Here is a 23,708-nt window from a genome sequence, read left to right as displayed (position 1 = left end):
AAAAGCAAAGATAGTCAACAATACAACAATTGTCGCTATCGACAGGGAGTTGAGATGATACACTAAATACTGTATTGAGTTGAGGAAAGCCTTCGAACATGGAACTAAAAAGCTCATAACTGGTTTTTTATTCTACTTAGAAATTTCGAACAGGTGCCATCTTCAGCAGAAAAATCAGAGCTTTCGATGGACATATAATGTAAATAAGTGCAAGTATTTTTTCATTCCAATATTATACAAAAATTGTGTTTTATTGCCCCCCTAAGGGGGTTTTGCCCCCCATAACGGGACGAAAACTACCCTATGTGTTATTCTGATGCATAAGCTATATTATTGTAAAGTTTCATCAAAATCCGTTTAGTAGTTTTTGCGTGAAAGAGTAACAAACATCCATACATCTATACATCCATACAGACAAACTTTCGCATATATAATAGTAGTAAGATGATTTTATTATCATTACGTTATAAATGCTCTGTAATCTTTGCTAACATGTTGCAGTGTGCTACGGAATTTTTTTTATTCGGTATTTCCTTGTTGTGCGATAAGTACGCTTGCTCCAAAATGGCGGATGTGTCGGCCTCTCCAATTATAGGGATTCTAGTCGTACGCTGTGATAAGGGCCTCAAGTTGTATTAGGACAAGGAAGAAAAGTAGGTTTTCAGTCGCTCTTTCAGATGTACCTATATACATATAAAAAATTCTTGTTATTAGTTTTTTTTTTTTTAACTTTGAAACATACCTTACTTTCTGAATAGTCCTCGTATAGTACCTTAAAATTTTCCTGTTTTTTTTTAACATTGTATCTCTATTCTTTACTCTAGCCTTGAAGTTGCATAAATAATAACATTTGACTGTATTCTTTTGAGGTCCACACATAGACGAATCTTCAGATGTCTATTATCCTTGGGGTAAACCTGGCGGCGGAGCTCCTTTCGTACGAGAAGATGGCAAACCATTTGAAGAAAAATTGGTAAGAACTCATTTGAAAAAATTTCAAAAACTAGGAGACATACTCTCAGTATTGGCGGCCGAATCATTCGTAGCAAACACAGACATGGGCGCCCATATGCAAAATTGTAAGGGGGGGGGCTCAGATATTTTAACCATGGTTTAGCAGGATATTTTCCCCATGGAAGCAGATTTCAGGACAGATTAGAGTTATTAAAATTTGACATTTTTAATAACTTATTCATTAATGACTGGAGGAGAAATGTTTTTACATTTTTGCAAAGAAAAAAGTATTTAAAGCAAGGATGTTCTAATTTCTAAGGGGGGGGGGACTCGAGCCAACCCCTTGCCGATTTGGCGAATTTCCATAGCAGATGTGGAAATTCCATAGCAGTCGGAGAGCGTGCTAGTTAATTAGATTTCAATCACAAAGATTGATCCACTGCAATGGAATGTCATGGGGTCAACTTCCCACAGAGTCCATGATTAAATTAACAATTCTAATATGATGCTTTAAAAAATATGTGAAGTCTTCATATAGTATTTCTTGTTTCAAGTTACCTTCACTGAAACTCTACTTGGAATTTAAATTTTACTGGTATCCTGTACTTCTGTTATCTGAACGATATGCATTTTTTTTTTCCTACGTCAACATTTTTCCGTTACCAGACGGAAAATTTTATACACAAGAAAATGTTTCCACTACTCGTAAAAACGTCCAGAGAAATAAATGCATCATTTTTTTAAAAACTTCAAAACTTTCACGTGACGAAATTTAGAATTTTATTTTCATGGGTTTTGTTTGAAATCGTTTACGTCTAAATAAGGAATAAAATTCTTTCTCAAAATTTTCAAATTCCTTATGAACTTTTTGGAGATAGCTAGCTTAAAATAGATGTTTCTAACGACTCTGTGTTTGAATAGCAACACAGCATGCTTTGGAAAAACGTTTCAACGAAAGCCTACCAATGATTTGAACTTTGCAAGCATTTTCCTCAAAATTAACAGTCTACTTACACCCCTTTGCTTCTAACTGCCTCTATTCTTCGCTGAAATCTTGATAAAATTTCTAGATAAATAAAATCTATGTCAATGAACAATTTCTCTGAAAAAGAGTTATGAGAGAATGGTTGGAAAAGCGGATTAAGGTAGATTTCTAAACATAATTGACTACTATATTGACTTCCAATTGGTATTCAATCAAACTGGAAAAAAAAATAATTAAAAGTTTTCAATAAACTATCTTTAAATTTGACTATTTAAAATTTAATTACCATACTTTTTTTTCATGATGGTACTTTAAAATTGTTTCAAAATTTCTTCATTAAAATTTGTGTACTTCCTTCAAAAATTAAGGCAAGTTCTAAAGCTAATATTTTATGTAGTTTCATATGGCTAAGTAAGATAATTTCATTCATTAACATTAACCATGCTTTTATTTACAATTAGGTCTTCTTTTTCAGGGCTGGTCCTTAACAGGTCATCCAAAGAAGCGCAGCAAAGAAGCTAAGAGAGAATACAGAAGCGAACTCGGTAGGAAGATGAAATATTTTCTTATCTGATCGATAACTAATTGCCTTGTAGCAATCTATTTATTTACTTTTTACCCTCCGTATTTCTAGAACAAGAAATGGAAATAAGAAAGCAACGGGAACAGCAAGAACGTTTACAAGATCCGGTTCGTAACTTTTTTTTTACATGCTGAATTTATTTTATGAAAAGAAATTAATTTTGTACGCGTTCTGCCAGAAAAGTATTCAACCTTCTTTCGTTCTTTTTTTTTCTTTTGTGGAAACCTGATGGATATAAAACAAACCTTAAACCTTTGTGCGCATGCGTGAGTTTTATCCCGTCTGTCAGTTGCGTCAATCGCTGGCTTGACTAAGATCGTTAGAATTAGGAACAACTCAGTGTAAAAACTAATATATATATAAACAAACAAACATATCAGGCAAAGTTTCCCCAGAAACTTTCATAAAATGAAACGGAACATTTAAGAGAGTTAATTTTTTACTAGGTATGTGCGAAAGACAGCAAATCATAACTTCTAACATTTGCTAGCCAGGTGTAACTTCCAACTTATAAAACAAATTCCAGTTGGATCTCGCAACATCTTAGATAAATATCGGTGATAATTCTCAGAAAGTAGACAAACGGCAAGAGACTGTTCTCAAATAATCTGTGCATATCATGAAGCGTAGCATATCAATACTAAAGGTTTGAGAATAATAATTACTGGTTTTTAAGTTTAATTTGTTAAACAAACTGCTAAAATTTTCAAATTGTATTGAAAAATTTGAGGGATTTTTCTCTTTATGGGCTGTCTAGTGCGATTACCAATTTAAAACTATCGATGGATGACCTTAAGACCGATTACCCAACCCACGTATTCACCAGATGATTCGACCCTCGGTCAGATAGCCAAACTGCCGGTCGAAACCTTCATCAACCAAAGAGAAGTATTCAATCTATTTTTCAGACGACTGACCTTGGAGCATGAATTAAAATGGGGAGAGCAAGTTCAATCATTTTCTTAGCAAAAGCTAATCCTATGAATCCAAGTCACCTGACTCAACAACGACGAATAGTTGGCACGTTTTGCGCGAAACAAGCGAAAGACATCTGATTTCTCCCAATGCTTTGCTTTGAAATCTGTCACGTGACCTGGGATCTTGGCTTCACGAATGAAAGTTTTCACCCCCTCCATTTTATCTTTTCTCAATGTGCCAGACCGAGAGATCGAGAGTCAAATAACTTGGTGAATACGGGCCTTAATAGTTTCATCCATTCGAACTCAAAGTTCATTTCCCAAGTCCTACCTTCTCTTTTGGGCAATACCTCGGTAACAGATGTTTCAGTTGATGCATAAAACGCCCTAAAACAGATCCAAACATGTTACGTTCCTGTTTCATTGCATGAACTTTATGAAGAACGTGAATTCTACTTCAGCAGAGTGATTCAAGAAGAATGAATGGTGAGGTTTCATAAGGCTACCGATTTGGGAATATTGGACCTACAAATCTCTGGTGGAGCTTAAATGAAAGAGCAAGTTGCAAAGTGGCAAAATGGCTCAGCGTGTCATCTTATGTGCATTGAACTCTATCGAGAGAGAAATTCGCGGTTCGTTTTTTGCTCAATCGAGTGCGGCAAAAAAGCTCTTTTCATACTTAAACTTGACTCTGTAGAGCTTTATTCCATGCATTTTTCAAGTCCTTAATTTGCATTCTTTTAATATGAAGAGTATTTTAATCGTCTCATGAGTGTTACCCATTTATTTTGTGATATTTTTTAAGTGTAGAAAACATACAATTAGGCAGTTATGTAAGGAAACAAGAGACCTAATTAAATATTCAAAAACACCGATGGAACTTGTTCCAGCGAAGAATTCTTCTATAAATCTCATGAGTGTTACCGCTCAAGAGTGTTACTTTTAACAGGTAACCTTCATGAAAAGGGAGTAACACTCATGATAAAAGAGACCCAAATAATGAGTAAATCCATAGTTATAGATATTGTATTACCTTTAACTCGTACCTTTATCAAGGAGAAATTTTTTCACACTTTTATATGTAATAAATTCACTTTTATTAAAAATTGATGATTGAACACTGACACAAAGCTAATGTTTGCAAAAATGAAATTTGTGTGCGTTGTTATTTCGGAAAGACTAATTATCAAGATATGGTATTCAAATAACTACATATTTTCGAATAATCACTACCAGAACTCTACCATAAATAATTTAATGAGCCCATCTCTCATGAGCGTTACCGACTCTCATGAGTGTTACTATAACTAAAATTCAGCGTTTGTATCAATAAACTTTTTCTTTAATCTTTAAAAATGGTTTCAATATTGAAATTTTTTAGCTGTTCGTGGTAAATGCAATAAAAACAATTAATGTTTAATTTAATTTGTTTCTATCGTAAATTTGACCCTTTATTTAGGAAACAAAGTAACGCTCATGAGAAAAACGGCTGTACAAATACTTAAAAAATTTTCAATAGATAATAAATATTTATTTCATTTTGACTTATTACGGAGCATTTAAGATAGTTTAATCAAGATTTGAGGCAGTGAGAAGCAAAGGGATGCAAGTGGACTATTTTAAGTTTCGAGTAAAACGCGTTTAAAGGTCAGATTCTAGGTAAGCTTTCATTGACATTTTTTTCTAAATCATGCTGTACAGCAGCACCTACCAGGTCTACTAGTACCATCTCTTGCCCCAAGACAGAGGAGAGGTTCACCTACCATTTGTACTGGTTATCTCCAAATTTTTAATTTTGCCACTTGCATCCCTTTGCTTCTCACTACCTCATTTGTTAAATTACTTATTTTAGAAAAGAAATTACGGAATGTTTTACAAAGGTAACACTCATGGGAAAACTGGTGACTTCCCAAGAAATTTTTAGGAATTTCTAAAATATAAGCAAATTTAACTCGCAAATAACCACCTGATTAGAAAGCTATAAATTTTAGGGAATTTACACCTAGGAAAGTTTTAATGCTTATAGCAACAAAAAATTTTAAATTGTATCGAACCTAATGTGTCAATGCATTTGAAAAACACCCATGTACATTTGCTATGAACACAATTCTCAGCCACTATTAAGCTATCAAAATGAACTAATCGAAGTGCAGTATTTTTATTTGCTATTCATTATTCTAGATCATTCGAATTCGACCCCCTCAGAAGATGTCCAAAGGAGCTTCGGTAACATATATTCCGCTTTTCTATTCGCACAACCTCTTATACTCCTCTCATTTTCATTTAACCTTTATTCGATACCTTTCGCAAAGTTCATATTTTTCTCTATAAGCCTTACTTTACCTTTTTCTATGACTTCTGAAATTTTCATGTTTCTATTTATAAATAATAGCACCTTTTCAGTCATTTCACATTTATTGTCACGTTATTCAAGTAATGTGTGAAGCAAGAATGGGTACAGAATGTCATTTAAAGGGTGGGAGAGGGTAATGTTGAAGAATGACCCTCCCCCCCCCCATTAACGAAATCTTACAGTTAAGGGTATGAAAAATTTCTAAAATTGCTTGGGTGTCAAAAAAAGGAAAAAATTTGGTTTCCTTTAAAATTTTTTATGAATTAAAAAGATTACCGCGATCGTATACATTTTATTCATGAATTGTTAAATAAAATGTGGATGTATTATAGTATCGAAGCGACGGTTTAATAGGTGGGGACATGACCCCCATGACCCTCCTCTTGTATCCGCTTTTGGTGCAAAGCAATAAATTGCTTGAAGGGATCCACATTAACATTCGATGTGACCCAAAGGGCAGAGAATGCAAAATAGTTATCTCTGTCTTTAACTTTCAAGTACTAACCGTGACTTAGTTTGTTCTGGTAAAATGCTTAAAACATCCCTCCCAAAAACATAAACAGAATGTGCAATTACCCAGACGTTATCCATCCAATAAAACAAGCTGGCCTACTGGAGCAAGCAGCCCAATTACAACTGTTCAATTCATTGACTGTCAAATTTTGCTGATGTTATTATTTTAGAACTGTGTGTTAGCAGCAAAGAGTTTTTTGTGTTTTGTTTTGAGTACATGAAAAGGAAATGAAGTCAAAGAAAAGCAGGACCAACGAGAGGCCGTGTCAGCCTAGTCGGAAACTAGAGGCTTGACTCAGAATCTGAGTAGTACTGTCTGACCACGGATTGTATAGAAAGACAAACATCCGTTTTACAGCAGGAAATGGACGAATCTATTATTTTTTAGGGATGTAAGCTTTTGCAGAAGCAGAATCTCATTCAAATGAGCGGAATACGCGCATTAAATTTTTACTGTTCCTCCTTATTCACATAGATTCGTCTTATCTGGACATTTGAAAATTCCATGCAATCCGTGGTCGGACAGTATGAATTTAATAACTTTTATGGGAAGAGGGGGACACGTTGACTAAACTGATCATGGACCCACCTTGGCTCTTAGCGGCTCTGAAGAATATGATCAATATCTGCAATTGCAAAAAGTACTCTTGGTAATTATTTTCATTAAAAAAAGATTATCATCTCAAAATAACAATTTTAAATATCCTTTGCTACTTTACTTATTCATATTAATCAACATCCGCTTTTCAAACTGACTCAAAACGTAGACTGAAAGCAGTTCAGACAGCGACAAAATGCATCTGCCGTAATAGACTTGCTATGATTTTTTTGCCGCACCCTGTATAGTTACAGTCTTATTCTCATAATGTAAAATTATCAATGTAAACATTTAATTAAGTTTATCCAGATTAACAAGGGCACGATAAACCAGGGCTGCGGAGTCGGAGTCAACCTGATTTTGCGGTAAAAAGTCAGAGTCGGAGGCAGGAGTCGAAGATTTAACATTCCAAGAGTAAGAGTCGATCATTTTCCTTCAAAGTCCTCAACTCTGCCAGAACTTGCGAAATAGGAGTCAGACTTATTTTAGAATAAAGGAGCCTGAGCCGGAGTCGAATGTTCCAAAATTGTTCGAATCGGTCATTTTCCCTCCGACTCCGCAACCTGGAAATAAACTGGGTTCTACTGCGCAGCGAAATAAAAGCTGTAAAAGAAGTTTCTCCTCTAGTGTAGTGTTATTGCAGAGAAAACAACTTGTTCGTACGCAACTGAAAAATGCCAATGAGTTAAAAAAAAACTGAACTTGAAAATTTTAATGGTAATGCATAAAAAAGATGTTATTTCAAATGAGTTTCTTAGCCGATAATAAATCGTCGTTTGCTATCAGCGTATTTCTTTGTTAGCAAACCTTTCTATCCATTGAGCGTATGGAAGTAGGTAATAAAAATTAAGTAGGTAAGTGAAGTAGCGATATATTTAAAACAATATATTTCGAATTTTGAAGAATTTGTAGTTATTTCAATATATTTCTCATTGTTTAACGTGCAATACTTTTGGATATATAACGTTTCGAAAACAAATGAATCATTTACAGTAACCCTGCACATCTGGTAAACATTCTCTTTGTTTGGTGTAGGGGAGGTTAGGGATCCTTGAACCTTGGGGGATACATGATCATTCAGCCAAAAATGCACCAAAATCATTAAGTAGAACTTTGAAACCTGGCAACAATATTAAAGTTATACTTGTACAAAAATACTGGCAACACTTAGTTCTTTTCAACCATTTTGTTTTAACTGAAGAAATTATCGTCTGAATGTGTCAAGTGCCACTGATTGTTAAAAATAGAACAAGTTTATTTGTAAAAAATCTCATATTAAGGGATACTTGATCTCTTCGTTTCAGGTATACGTGACACTGCAGTAAATCTACAAAATAATTAAAATATCAGCTCGCACTTGTAACCAAACTCAGGTTTATTTACACATAACACCTCAAGAACATAAACATAAACCAACATTACTGAGGAATTATGAGCTGATCAGCCAAATGAGCTCCAACACGTTGAAATATGATCCTTGTTTGACAACAAATGACTTGTTTTGTATGTTGTTTCGTATGTAATGTTTGAATACAAAAAATGATTTTGCTATGGTTAGATTTACAACAACAAAGACAAAAGGTTTACCCACTATGTAGGTCAAATAGAATGCAAAGTTGGATTTCCAAAGTTTGGAATAAGTTTTGTAAAACAAAAAAAAAATAGTAGGTTTAATCAATTTATTCTTTCTGAAAGAAAATTGACAAAAGTGTAGCAGATAAGAATGATTGCGTTATTTTGCCACTTCTAGTTGAGTGGAACTTTAATAACTACAACGACTTATGATTGCATTTCACTTTTTAGGTGTTGAAAACATTTGCTAGGATTCCTTTTCTTTTCCATAAACATACAGATACTTAGATTTTCCTTCTCTTTTATTTAAATTAATGCAATTGATAAAACTCTTAGTTTTATTATTGCAAGACAAGAAGCAAATAAGTTGATTTTTGTAGTTATCATCGTACTTTTCTTATTATTTTTTGTAATTTTAGTTTCATTGCGCTACTTTTTTAAAAAAAAATTAGTTTTATTCATAAAATACACTTTTCACAACTGTATTAAAGAATAAGTAACTGATCAGAAACATCATAAGTTCATGAAAGTTGTGCACATTTTTCTACAAATTTCCTAGTTGAAATTAAAACAGACTTGTTTTTGTGTTCATATTTTTATCATCGAAGGGAAAAAAATAGAAATATTGTCATTTTTTAGAAACATTACATAGAGAAAACTCAAATACAAAGTCTATATATTTTCTTAGTGGGATCAAGTATCCCCCATGAAGGGAAGGGACCATGTATCCCTTGATGCGGGGATACATGTTCCCTTTATAAAAGCATTGAAAAAAAATATTTAACCAAAATTATCTGTTCAATTTCAACTAAAAAAATACTGTCAGAAAAAGGAAAAAATTACCATTGCTCATGTTAAGTTAAAAAAAAAAAAAAACTGACGATTTGCAGCAGAGAAAAAAAAAATTGAAAACTAAAGTGGGGATCAAGTATTCCCACTTTAGTCTTGACTTTAGCCACCCCAATTCAGAGACAGTATGAATTTAGTCCTTCTTTAGTGCGAGTTTTGCAACTATACATTTTATGTGATATTTCGGTGTAAACTCTGTTTCTTTCTCTCTCTCTTTAATTTCTTTTTAATACCCAGTTTACAATTACATCATGGAATGATTTTAATTTTCATTATTTCAATTAAAAATGGCTCTAAACTCGCATGCTTTTACCTTCTTCTTTGTTCTTATTTCTAGCACGTGTGGAGTGTTTATATGCACGATTTTCCCTCAATTTGTCTAATTTCTTCAGCATGTTCGTGACTATGGAATAAAAATTGCTTGAAATATACATTTATTTTTGCAGCTTAACAGTGAATAAGAAAACAAAATTTCAATTTTATTTTTAAAAAATACTGCTCAAGCATAGATGATTTACTTTCTGATGACGGTATCGTGTACTATTTAGTTTTAAGATTTTAACGTTTCATTCGTGTTCGTTTCGTATTTTAGTGATTATCAGTTTGAAAAATCTGAAAACATGAACTAAAAATAATGCAAAATTGTTTATTTCAGAAAGAACTATCAAAATCAACTACTGAAAAGGAAAGAAAAAAAAATTGCAATCCTCGATTTAAAAACTTGAATTTGTCTGAACAAATTAAAAATAAATCATTTGTTTTAATAATTTACTTTAATTTTTGTTCCGTTACACTCTCAGAAGTATTTTCTTCAACTCAGAGATTTTGCTTGTAGCAGTGCTGCCGGGATATTTTCGCTGTTTGACGAATATTCGTATCTTTTTTTTTTCTTTCTCCTTCCGTCGACATTGTTCTTCGTTTTCAGAGGATAAAACATCGGTCAATTTGAAAAAAAATTTCTATATTTTTTCCGTTATTTGTATAATCGTCTGTTATATTTCTCCCTGCTGCACGAGGTAAATTATTCGGTATTATGGTAGCAGATGGTATACCACCCTAGTTATCTAATGACTCGGTAGATGGTACCACGGATATCAATCCATCTGCATATTGTTTTAGTGGCGCCTTCTATTGAGTAACTAGACACTTATGTCATTTGACCTTCTGTTGCACTTGTACCAATCTTTTGCAACGTGACGATATTTATACGCTCGCAAGTCAAAGATTAATACCCTCAGCCATTCGCAGTTAACCCAGGTGCCATCATCCGATGTCTGCAGCTCTTCTACTTCCAACTGGGGACTCTTTTCTGAATTCATTTCCGACGTCAAGCAGAAAACTAAACCAACATCTCATCAACTAGTATCCTATTTAGTGATTCTAATAACTGGTAGATAAAGAAATGTGTTAGTGTTGCGTTTGCATCTTAAATAAAAGCAGTTTTCACTTATTTTTACACAGATAGATATCAAAATTTAAAATGGATGGAATGATAAATCCGACATTTTTTTCCAACTTTTGCATTTATCAAACTCATGCATTATTTTTTTAAAGCTTCTAAATTATGTAATACGGTTTGAACCTTCGATTGCTTCGATTTATTCTAAGCTATTCATCAGTTTGTGTCCAAATAAAATACAAAATGGTTAATCGAAAGTTTTGAAATTTTTCTTTAAATTTTAAGAGGTTTTCTAGTTTGAATTAACGGCTCCTGAAGTGCTATTACATTTGGAGAAAACTGGATAATTTTAGCGAATTCCAATTCGCAAAAAATGTAAAAATGTCTTTCAACTAACTCTTTCTTTATTTGTTTCAGTAAATTTTAAATTTGTTAATTTGTGTTATTTAATTTGCTCTTTGGATACATAGTTGTCGGCTATGGACATTTTTTTCACTAGTAATTAGAAAGATGTTTCGGTTATTAAAAAAAAAAAAAAAAAAAAACTTTTTTTTTTTTGTTTAGCTTCTGGTTTTCCTATCTTAGATCTTTCTTCCCTTTTTCTAAAAGAAATTACTTTTCTTTAGTTAGTAATTCGTGTAATTTACACTCTCAAGTTCATTTGACAGTTCACTGACGTTTTACTAGGAGCAGCACTGCCGGAATATTCCCGATATTAAACGAATCCCGATATTATTACGAAACTTTTTTCTCTGTTATAAGAGGTGAAACATCTGTCAAATTGAAGAACCTTTCCTATAAATTTTCTACCTCACACGAGAGAATGTTTCCGTTATTTGAAGAAACGTCCCTTGTATTTATCCCTACTTCACCAGGGAAACTTTTCGGTATTAGAGTAGAAGGCGATCTACTGCTCTATCTATCCAGTTTCTCAGCAGATGACACCACGGAAATGAACTGTTCCTTATTCACAGCTTAAGTGGTTTTCGATACCTCAATTAGGTGCTTGAAAATCGCACGCAATCCCCAAAAAGTATGTAAGAACAATGAATAATTGGGCCATATGTGGTCCACTGTCCACGGTTTGGAGCGCACTGATTGCACAGATCTCAATTGAGAGCAAAACATTTCTGTACCATGTGTGTGTATATTTCAATGAATTAAATGAGAAAAACTTGATTCTTTCTCACGATGTTAGGGTAAAAAATGACAGACATGGACCTCCTCCCTCCATTTCTGTCTAGCGGATTTTTAATGTGATTATATTTTTCTTCTTTTAGGGTGCAGAACTCGTGACTCTTATTCGGCAAGGAGCCGGGGGTGGAGCACGAAAAAATCCAGTGACAGGGGAACTTTTACCATGCCATCGACTATTAACGGATGTAACGAAAGAGGTAAGTAGCGCAAAATGTTATGAGTAAAGGAATAAAATAATCTGACAATATAGCCTACCTGTACAGTTCGTTGTACTTTGATGGAATTAAAGATGCCAAATTCTTTATACGAGAAAAAGAGTTCCAAATATGAACTTCTTCGCAACGTGCAGTTTTCTTAAATTCCTCTAAAAATAACTCTTAAATGCCTCTGTACCTTATTATGCTAGTTATGTACTTTGAGCAGACATCTGATAGAGATATCAGGTGTTTGCTTGAAGTACAAGGTGATCCAAAAGTCACGACCAACTTTTGAAATGAATGATTCAATAACGAATGTGGATAAAAAGGTGCAGTTTGCACTGAACGAATCGAGAAGAAACCGGGTTTTTGTGTGGCAACGGAACAAAAATAGTTCGGTTTTCTACCAACAGATGGCGCTATAACTTTTTATTTCTCCATAATTTGTCTAATACTGTAGACCCTCGGTTTACGCGGGGGTTACGTTCCACGGAAATGCCGCGTAAATCGAAACCGAGTAAATTGAGACCTAATAGTAATGTTTAAATAGGGGTTAGGTTCCGTAGATAAAAAAAATACTTCATTCTAATGATGGCTAATTGTATAATTAGTTTAATATGTACTTATATCGACTTTTATGCACAACATGTATAAAGAAAACATAAATTAATTTCGTGTTCTGTTTATAAAGAAGAGATGGCTATGATAGTCTTTTGGCAGTCATTCAGAATTTTTCTCTGTAATTCTTTGCAGAGCATTAACGCGTTCATGATCACTTACGTCACATTTCCATGATAGAATCTTCCTTCACTAACAAATAAAAAAGATCATTTCTACTGTCTAGGAAAGGCTCAAAATTTTCAGTGTGAAAGTTTTTGGTTGTGTGTCACCGGTGTCAGTATCTTCGTTGGTTTTGGAATCCTTTCACTCCTAAAAGCTCTTCTTCCAGTGAGTTCTGAATTGTGTGAGTTTAATAACTTTACTTCTGGAAAGAGCTCGATAACCAATCGCATAAAATGTTTCCAGTGGCCCAAGCTCGATTGTTAGCACGTCAAAATGCAGTTTATTACGTGTAATCTGCTATGTTTAGGAGTTTGGATTTTGAAAGAGGGGAAAATGTTATCTGTTTCCATTGCCGCATCCGCGTAGAACCAAAACTAATCCCCGTAGAATGAAATATAGGTGTCAAATCTTAAACCGCGTATAATCGAAACCGCGTAAAATAAACCCGCGTAAAACAAGGGTCTACTGTACAGTTTAACTAAACTGGCTTTCTCAACTATGGGCAGTATTTCGATGCATATCAGATTCGACAACCATTACCTGCTGCCATTGCTCCTTTTTATCTCGCATGTTGCTTTGCTTGATCCTAGATCAGAAATCCGACAGCGCCATTTGTTAGTCGCTAGCAGAACTGCTTTTGGTTCGTTGCCGGACAAAACCCGGCCTTTTTTATATTTGTTTAGTGCAAACCGCATCTTTTTATCTTTATTCGCTTTCGAATTATTCATTTTTAAAGTTGGTCCTGACTTTTGAATCACCCGGTATTAGCCCACCATTATTCCTTTTGTTAGGGTCAGGTCACTTTGTATTTTTCACATCTTGTGTCTTGCAGAGACTGGACATACGTCGGGCGAAGTCGCAAGAAACGCTTCTTTACCACAGCGAATTAGCGGAGCAAGCTGAACAGCGACGGCAGATGCGGGAGTTGCAGAGGCAAATGGAAAGGGCTCAGTCAGAGAAGGTGGGTTTAAAATTCTTGTCTTTTCATAAACTTCATCGTCGTTTTGATTTGCGAAATCTCATACAGTCTTCATTTTGCATTTGAAGCCTTTTTTTTTTTTTTCCTTCTTTTTTTTTTTTTTTTTTTTTTTTTTTTTTTTTTTTTTTTTAATGAAGCTAGCAAAACTGATTGAATGCTTATATTGTTTTAATCTGAATTCAAAAAAAAAAAAAAAAAAAAAATCCTAAAATAATAAACAGAGCCTTTTAAGGTTAATGGGCCTGTACGCTGTACTTTGGGTATTTGTCTTTCTTCCTTTTTTTTTTTTTTTTTCAAAGATTAAATTTTGATGTGAATTACTTTCGTGTATATTTTACATAAATTTAGCACATAACATTTTTTGTATGGTTTTTTCTGTTTAAATGATTTTCCATTACATTTCTGAAATCCAGCGTATATCGATCAGTGGGTCCAGATTGAGTATTGTTGGTGAACAGTCTTACTGATTATGTATCCTTCGATTATTCACTTACATCAACTTCAGTGTGAAAGAAATCCACTGCTTCCATTTACTCCCTAGTCTCTGGGGTAAGAAAAGCACGCAGGAGCTTTCTAAAATGTAGGTGTTCAAACAATTCTTTCAACAACCAATTTTACACTCACCGATCAATGAATTAAAAGCCTAAGATCAATATTTTATTGGACCACTTTTTGCACGGATAGCTGCTCTGATTCGTTCGGGCATCAAGTCTACAAGCTTCTGGAGTGCATTTACATCCAGAGGATACCATGCATTGGCTATGCTGCTTTTTAGATCTTGTAAATTGGATGGGAGAGGAAAGCGCTGTCGGATGCGTCTTTCAACCATATCCCACCCATTTTGTATGGGGTTAAGATCCGAGCAATGCGGTGGCCAAGGAAGGTGTTGGAAGTCAGACTGATGCTTAGCGAACCCGTTTTCAACACTTTTGGCACGATGTATAGTTGCGTTATCGTCCATGCAAATATCCATTATAAATTTAAATTTTGAATTTCCTATCTAAGACCAGGTAAAAGGGGGTACCCCTTCCACTCCTGACGACACTCACCTGGGGCGGGCGCGCATCCGAATGAAGTCAAGAATCGCTATCAGGATAAAAATGTAATATTGAAGTAAGCATGGCTATTTGTTTACCCTCGAGGAACACTAGGGCACCACTTCCATGCCAGCAGAACATGCTCCATATTATTATATTCCCTCCAGACCCTCGCACAGTGCACGCATTCAACGCAAATCTTACAGGTTTCTAACTCATTGGCCAGTGAGTGTATATTTCAGTAAATTATTAACGGACAAAAGTGAAGCTGCGTCCAGTTTAAAATAAAACTTCTTACTCTTTGAATATTTTTCTTCAAGGTCTGCTAAATCTCATTTTTATGAAGAAAAAAATGAAGCAGTGAGAAGCAACGAAATATAAGTGCCAAAATCAAAAATTTGGAAATAACCAGTACAAATGGTATGTGAACTTGTCCTCTGTTTCGGGGCAAGAGATAGTACTAGCAGCACTGAGATTTGCAACTGCATTGCATGCTTCAGAAACATTTTTCAATGAAAGCCTACCTAGGACATTATCCTTAAACGCGGTTTACTCAAAACTTAAAAATGTTTCTATTTACATCCCTTTGCTTCTCAATGCCTCAAATTCTCATTGCAGTTTAAGTTTTCCTAGAGTGGCAAAGGACGTCATGTATCGCCAAGTCTTTGTTAAATTTCCCTGTATTACTTAATTTGAAATGTTAATGATAAACTATCATAACTGTTATTAATTTTAACGTTTCAAAAACCTTTGTTATAAAACAATGAATACAGGCATTCAGTTCTAGCATTAAAACATTCATTAAAGATTATTATGTATGCTATTTAATATTATCCATATACTATGAAATTCGACGATTCAGAACATTGATGTTTCAAAAACAGGGCTGTGAAATCGGAGGAAAAAGGACCAACTCTGCCTCTGACATTTTTAGATATTTCGTTTATTCTTTGAGTTAAATAAAAACACTATAAATCTTCAAAACGACTGACTAAATATTTGAAATGTCATTAGCAGGGATGTCCACAGTGGCTATGTCACGTGTAATGTCTGCATTTTTTTAGTAATAGAATCATTTTTAAGAACAAAAAAAAAGGGGCCCGTGGCATTCTTTGTATAAGTGAATGTTAACAATTTACCTAGCCAATAAATTCATTTTTGAAAACAAAATCATAATGCTTAACAAAAGAATTCAAGTTTGTTCTCCATCTTTTATTTTTAAAGCAAGTACGCACTTTAGCAGCAAATCATTACCTTTGAGCATTATTTTTTCCTTGATAATTCTGACTTTTCATTACCAAATTCGATCATAGTTGAAATTCGTGATTTCCCATGACTTTCCAGGGGTAAGGACACCCTGTAAAATTTATATTTAATTTAGAAGCATTTGGTCATTAAAGCAAAATAAACCAGCTAAAGTCTTCGTCTTCAAGGTTAAATGAGCGCTTTTATGACATAGGTCAAGATGGGAAAATTTTCTAAGTGGCCAGTGCCCATTAGGCCTACAAAACTTAGTGGCCACTACTTTCACCAAGTTTTGAAGTACAAAAAAAGACAAGGGATTAGTTTCCACTACTTTCAAAAAATAAATAAATAAATAAAACATTGCACATTCTAAAAGAGAATGAATTACTTAATACCTATTTATCTACAAAAACATGCATTTTGGAAAATGTAAGTTAAAATTTGTTTCAAAATAAATAAATGAGAAGTCGACAGAAACTGCATTTTAGATGAAATAGTTTTTTTTAGTTCACAGCAAAGACTCAAAAGCAATGAGGGTCAAATGCAATTAATTGTGTAGATAAAATTTCACTTTTCAAGAAATTAATTTTTTTTAAACATGAATTATGAAACATTTTGTGAAAATTTCAATAGTTTGCGTTGAGATAAGCATCAAATTCTGTTCTTGGGAACTTAGGCAATTAATAGTCTTGTCTACTTCCATCTTGCGAATAACCAAACATGGCGATTACGTGTAAAATTTATGATAATAAATTTTTGAATTTGTTGCATAAAAGTAACTATAAAAAAATTTAAAATCCACAAAAAATACAATTTAGATAAAATTGTCAGTTTTTAGCACCAAGCAAATCAGGATAAAATAATATTCTGAAGGTAAAATTTGGATTTTTCAAGAAAATAAGAGTTACCCTCACTCCCACAAAAAAAGAAATTACGGTACATTTTGCGGTATTTTCAATAGTTTGCATAGCAATATGTCATATAATGTGTCGAGGATGCTTGATGTTTTCATAAGTAATTTATTTAAGTAAAAGAAATTTGGAAAAGTCTAAACTCAACAGCATCTTAAGTCGTTCCGAAGTTTTTTTTTTTTTTTTTTGATCAAGTCTTGTTATTTTAAAATTACATACGCGTAATTCTTGATGCAATAAATACTTGAGGCTAAACTACATTACACGCTCTTTCTTTTATTCAAGCTTGGTTTAAAGTTTCAAAGCAAAGTAAAAAGTCAAACATAGTCTTTGAAACGAATTTTCGGTCAAATAACTCTTTTGGGTCTCGCCATTTTGGAAGTAGTATTTCGAACAGCTTGTTTCTCTGAGGTGAAATCATCTAACTTTCTTGGTCTTGGATGTATTCTGTGCGTGAACAATATTATAGAAAAAAAAAAGGTCGATTCCAAGTATGATGTAAGAAAAATAACTATGTCGTCATAGTTTGAACCCATCGAAGTACAGCCGCTATATAGATAGGCCGACGCATCAGCTTAAGTTTAGCCATTTTGGATCGGATTTTCATGTTGCACTGCTAGGGTTACCACAGCAAAGTTTCGGATTTCGCCAAATTTGCCAGCAATTCACGTGCCGCCATTAATTGCTTACAGTGAATTATTACCAAACGCGAAAACTCGCCAGAAAAGCAAACCACTCAAACACGCGCTCCGATCCAAAATGGCTAATCTTAATCTGATGCGTCGGCTCGTATATATAGGGGCCTTAGTAAATGGTAGGGGCATTTTTGGTTTTTCCCAACATGTCGGATAGGCTTGCCAGACTTCCCGTTTTGACCGGGACAGTCCCGGTTTTCAAACAAAATACCGGTGTCCCGGCCAGTTTACTTCACGTCCTGGTAAAAGATAAATTTGATAACAGGTGACCAAAAAAAGTCTAAAGTAATTAAATGTTAAGGATTATTTAGAAAAATTACTTTGTCATTTGTAAAATTGACTCGTAAAATATCGGGTTAGCTTGTGAACACGAACGAACGAAAACACGCATGCGCACGCACGCACGCACGTGTGTGTGTGTGTGTGCGCGCGCACACACACCAGTTCCATGATTGCCTTTTTTTTTTTTCAATTTTTTCATTTGTGTGAAGTTGTAGAATAATTCACTTTTATAATATCTATTATGTTACGAATATTGTACCAGTTGAAAGAAATTGATTTCTGTGTTTTTTAACAATAGAAAATGTTACTGAATTTTCTTGCTCACTATCCACTCTTCAACTACGTCAATGAACTTCTCGATTTTTCGTCGATCGACTGTTTGGGTTCGATTTAGTTTGCTAAGACTAATTTGAATAATAGAATCAACAATATGAAGATTTGTATCTGTTTGAAACCAATCACGAAAGCAGTGGAAGCAACTCTATATATATGAATCCTTTCCAGAAATATGCAATTCCATCTTGGTGCTCAGACACAAGTCTTATTTAAAATTATCTTAAAGTTTGGATTTCTTTGCTTTCGAACATTATTTTTGAAAACCATAATCAGAATCTTTTATTGATATGAAAATGTTTAGGAAAAAAATTTCCTTTTAATGATATCCACTGACAATAAATATGTAGGGGAAGCCTGAGTAAGTTGACCACTTGCAGTGCACTATTTTAGTGGTCAACTTATAGAGGTTGAATTATATGATATAGATCTAATTCTGTGCCTGAAAATAGCGATCAACTTAGACAGGTGATCAACTTACAAGGGTGGTCAACTTTGCAGGTTTTACTGTATGTGAAAACGGAGCCCAGTTTATGGAAAACATTAACAAAAGGAACTCATATTTAGAAAAATTTATATCAGCAGATATCATTTAATCAAGAAAACAATTACAATTAGTTTTCCTTCAAAAATATAGAGAGTGTACAAAACTTTGGCATTGGCGGAAAGTGAGTAACATAAGCAAAAATTATTCTAAAAAAAGAAATCATTGCTGGTAATAGCATAGCTCACTAATTCTAAAGCAGAAGAGAGCTTCTGAGCAGAATAGTCCTTCCACGCCTTTGACGTAAGTATACTCTTAACATTTCTGGCGAAGAAATTTTTAGCTGCTTTTGACAATATAACATCCGAGTGCAATTTGGCGATTTCAAAGGCGTCTCCGACGTTTTCGGAAGATATGTTTTTCGACACGTACTCCCGACATTTCTCTTTCAGTTCAGTCAGCATGTATCTGTCAGCAGCGATGTATAACTCGAGGCTCTTTTCTGCGGAGAGTGTTTCCACTTCACTAGTATACATGTAGAGTAACATCGCCTTGGCGACAGTTGAATCCATGTCGATCAAGTCGACCACACTTTCTTGATTTTCTTTCAAGTTGCTCTCGAACATGGCTTGGAAAACTTCGGAATGCGTGGACAGGATCACTTTATGCGCTAGGAGCGTTTTTTCACCCACTCGAAGCACAACGTCTGAAAACTTGCCACTTTCCAACGGTTGCCGAAGCTTGCTTACGAAGGAGGAATTCCTTTCGAACTTTCGAGCACTTTTCGGGGACGTTTTTTCGATACCTACGATGACGGAAAAAAGAAACAAAACAATTACACTAAATGAATGTATTTCCAAAAATAGTGCATACTACTAAATGCATTACAGTGAAAAGAGGAGTTACAAATTTATGAAGGTCAAAAGCTGGAGATGAGATAATCTGCTTTAAATTCTTTGCGAAGAACTCTCTATTATCCTCTTGTCGCACTCTTTTATTTTTGGTTAGCATATGGTTTTAAGTGAGCTTTCAGTATTATAAGTTATTCTGAACTAAACTACATTACGTGATAGACTTTAAACACATTGTATATTCCACAACAAATATTCTATTATTCTATAATGCAAAACTTGAATGAAATCATAAAAGCAGATTTCTGTGCACTTTTAAAAAGTTTTGCCAACATGACACATCTGAAAATTTGTTTTTAGTAGGGTAGAGTGGGGATTTTCCAGATTACTAATCCCTATCATTTAAGATTGATATGAAAAAAAAATCCCATAAAGGTTATAAACTGTAAAATTAATCTTTAGGAGGAGTATTAGGGTGGAGTGAAAAAAAATCGAAAATGAGAAATATGTGAAGCCTGTATGCGGAAAAGTTGCCTCTTACCAAGAATATTTATCATACAAAATTTCAGCTAAATCTGAAATAGTATCTTTAGCTGCTCATTTGACTTTGAATTTTAAGCAATTTGCCAGATTTTTTTAAGCACTTTTATTATACTTGGCCTGATTGTCACGGAAAAATCTGAGACCTAGTTTTGCTTATATCTCTGCTACTAGACCACTTAGAGACTTCGGGATTTCACTAAATGATTTGCTTAATTTTAAGGTACAGCTTAGCCCTGAAAAATTAAAATTCTAGAATAAAATTATTATTTCAGTTAGGATGGAAAACAGCCAATTTTATGTAATTTCCCTATTAAATGTTTAAATATAAAACCTATTGTTACAAATTTTGTTGCCTTGCAACAGTAACATTAAAAGCAATCCTAACTTCCGTTTGACAGTAATTTTTGCTAAGACGTTTGATGTTCGACTGTATGCTGGAAAGAGCTGTACAAAGTACTTGATCCAGGCAGGCTCTTTAGAGATGATCTCTTACTGTTTTTTTTATAAGTGCGAGGGCTGAGAGGCTGAGTTCGCAAAGATATTTAGTTGAAAATGGTAGCAGTATATCAACTGCAAGACAAGAGATAGTAGGATGCTCATTTTTAACCAGCAACCAAAATTCTCCCAGAGGCACTTCGCTCAACTTCAGTTTAAGAGTACGGTCGCTCTTGAGATCCATAAATTATTCTCGCGCCTCAAAGAAAAGTCTTTAAATGATGCATCCACAGATGAGAAGAATGGATCGCCAGTCATACTGTTCCATGTTACTATTCTTGAAATAGTGCTTAAACGTGTCCTGAAGTATGACTAAATGTTCTGCCACCACATTCAGAAGTTTTTCTTCCACGCCATTTTCTTCACATACCATGTTGACGGTCCGTTTGAACCTGTCCAATGAGCCACGAACTACTTCTTCTGTTCACAGCTGAATTTTTTTATTTGAACCCGTTTGGCTTGTCCATACATGTAACCCAAATTCCCTCTTTGTCCTTGCATTTTCCGATTCAATTCGTTAAGGTTTTCAAAAATGTCAGCCATGTACGCTAGTTTTGCCAGCCAATATTTGTCTTGCAGCAAACTGCCGTACTGCATTTCGTTTTTTAAAAATAAAACGTAACTCATCCCGCAATTCAAAAATTCTTGATAGTACACTACCACATGAAAGCTAGCGAATTTGCCCGGTCAATTTAGACATAAATATAGTGATCAAATAACACAAATTCCGGGAAAGCTAAATTTCTGTAGAGACCTTGTGGGTTTAGCATTTATATCTATCTTCTTCTATACATTAAATAAAATAAGATGTTTGTGTGTGTGTGTGGCGCGTATCCCGGGAAAACGGTAAGGTCTAGAAAGATGAAATTTGGTATGCAGGTGCAGTTTTTGCTGAATATGTGCACCTCGGGCTTCGATTTTTGATATTTGAATTAGAAAAAAAGTTATTTAATGTTTTATGTGATTTTTAGCACTTTTTAGTACTTTTGACTTCATAGACCTGGACCCAATCGCGCCAGACAAATATTTTTTGTACTATGATGTCGGAATTTTAATTTTAAATATGATGAACAAAAATTTTGAAGATAGAGCAATTTTTGTATTTTTTATAGATTTTTGAAAAAACCTTTATTTTACATTTTTTTTCTGTTTAGTTTTTTTCGAAACCCATCCTGCGAAAAGTATTGAACCCTCAATTCTAAAATTTTAGTTGGTAATAGTAAAAACATTTCGTCTCCTTCAGAAAAAAAAAAGTTTTTAAAAATACGCAATAGTTTTTTTTTTTTTTTTTTTTAACATTTTTTTTGATGCAGAACACAACGCGAGCTGTTCGCTTGCCGACTCAGTTCCGAACTTACCTCATCACGTGATCCAACTGAAATCGTTTGCCTTCTCTTCACCTTTTTTTTTAACCTTTTTTTCTTTTTGCAAGCGCTACATTTTGCACACTACGGGGGAACATACTAGAGCCTTTTTTTTTTGCGAGCAATTTTAATTAAATAAATAAAGCCCGCGGTTTTTTGCACGATCTTTGTTTCTGTTACGAATTGGCGGTTAGGTTAGGTAGATACAGAGATAGATAGAGATTGAGTGGACAAAAAAGGTTTTTTTCGAATTAATACTTATATAAATTAAAAAAGATTGTTAATTACTGGTCAAAGGTAGATATGCATAGATCGTATATAAATAGATAGACAAATATAGAGGTCGATATAGTAGATGGACAGCAAGAAAGAGACATGCCCGTCATTTAAGGAACTTCAACGCGGTGTCAATGCCCTCCCCCCACACACACCATGACTTTGAAAAAACAATGCTTTCACATAAAAGTGGAAGTGCTTTTTGTTATTTTTCGACAAATTTTGCATGAAGAGTACACCGTTTGTGTCTCCCCTCCCCCTCCTTTAAAAATATTCCAAACGACGGAACTAGAGAGAGATCTAGAAGATATTTTATTCAAACTACTAATGATATAGATAGATATAGATTGATTGATACCGCGACGAAATTTATTTTTGCAGCCGCCAAAGGCGGCAACATTGGCGTAAAAAGGCGAATGATAATATTGATATATAGAGAAAAACATTGATTAATACCGTCGCTAAATTGTCTAAGCAGCCGCCGAAGGCGGTAACCCCGGCGAAAAAAGGCAAACCAGCTGGTCGCCGTAGGCGGCTAGTTACAAATAAAGTGCCAAAAGTCCCCGTCGATCCCATGTGAGCTAAAAAAGTTATTCGGGGTCAAAGGTCAAAATTTTAGGTTTTTTGGATTTTTCTCAAAAACGGTAAGTTTTAACGAAAAGTACTTCAGACGAAAGTTGTAGATCTCAAAATTCTCTATAAATATGGTCCTCATGATTTTTCTCCAAGACCAAACCATTTCCCAGATATTGCGTACTCTCAAAAGACAGCCAGTCATTTACAGAATCCCCTCTACTCGCATGGCGTTGAATAACATCTGGCTATTCTAGTCCGTGTGGCGTCGTTCACATACCCAGGGCGTTTTAGTTGTGAAACAAGAAAGTACTTTACCTGTAAAAGTTTCAGTCTCCACATTTTCGGCTAGCATCATTTTGCAGCAAATGGTTAAAACGTCGCCCGGCAAAAAATCTCCCAATTCTCCGTCTAGAAGATCTTGCCTGTTAAAAAGCTTATTATATCCACGACCTAAACCGTCCGAGAAATCTCTTCTAAGCTCTTCGGAATCTTTATCTTCGCCAGTTTCATTTTTGACGAGGATCTGATATTTTAGTTCCAAAGGCAAAGGTGAGTGAGGCATTAAATACAAACTAACATTTCCTGAATATTCATCAGTTCCAAATGGAAAAAGCGCTAGATACCATTTGACGTTCTTGAATACAAATTCTGGAGATGAGTACAAATTCGGTTCTTTCAAAGTCGAAAAATCCTTGACTTTCCAAACAACACAAACACTGTTGTTGGACAGGCGAAAT

The 23,708-nt window shown here is 34.4% G+C and overlaps 1 protein-coding gene across 1 annotated transcript in view; it reads left to right on the top strand.

Annotated features, from left to right (window-relative positions):
- LOC129222505 (trichohyalin-like) overlaps nt 1-23,708 on the top strand; it is a 167,371-nt gene that overhangs the window by 114,931 nt on the left and 28,732 nt on the right. Inside the window, exons 12-17 of the mRNA XM_054857017.1 lie at nt 870-973; nt 2,415-2,484; nt 2,574-2,629; nt 5,621-5,665; nt 12,004-12,117; nt 13,733-13,861. Of these exons, the coding sequence (XP_054712992.1) occupies nt 870-973; nt 2,415-2,484; nt 2,574-2,629; nt 5,621-5,665; nt 12,004-12,117; nt 13,733-13,861 (518 nt within the window). The remainder of the gene's footprint in view (nt 1-869; nt 974-2,414; nt 2,485-2,573; nt 2,630-5,620; nt 5,666-12,003; nt 12,118-13,732; nt 13,862-23,708) is intronic.

Source organism: Uloborus diversus, chromosome 5 (assembly GCF_026930045.1).
Source record: "Uloborus diversus isolate 005 chromosome 5, Udiv.v.3.1, whole genome shotgun sequence".
NCBI lineage: Eukaryota > Metazoa > Arthropoda > Arachnida > Araneae > Uloboridae > Uloborus > Uloborus diversus.
Note: the sequence above shows the minus strand (reverse complement) of the source record. Positions and strands in the feature narration are given on the sequence as shown.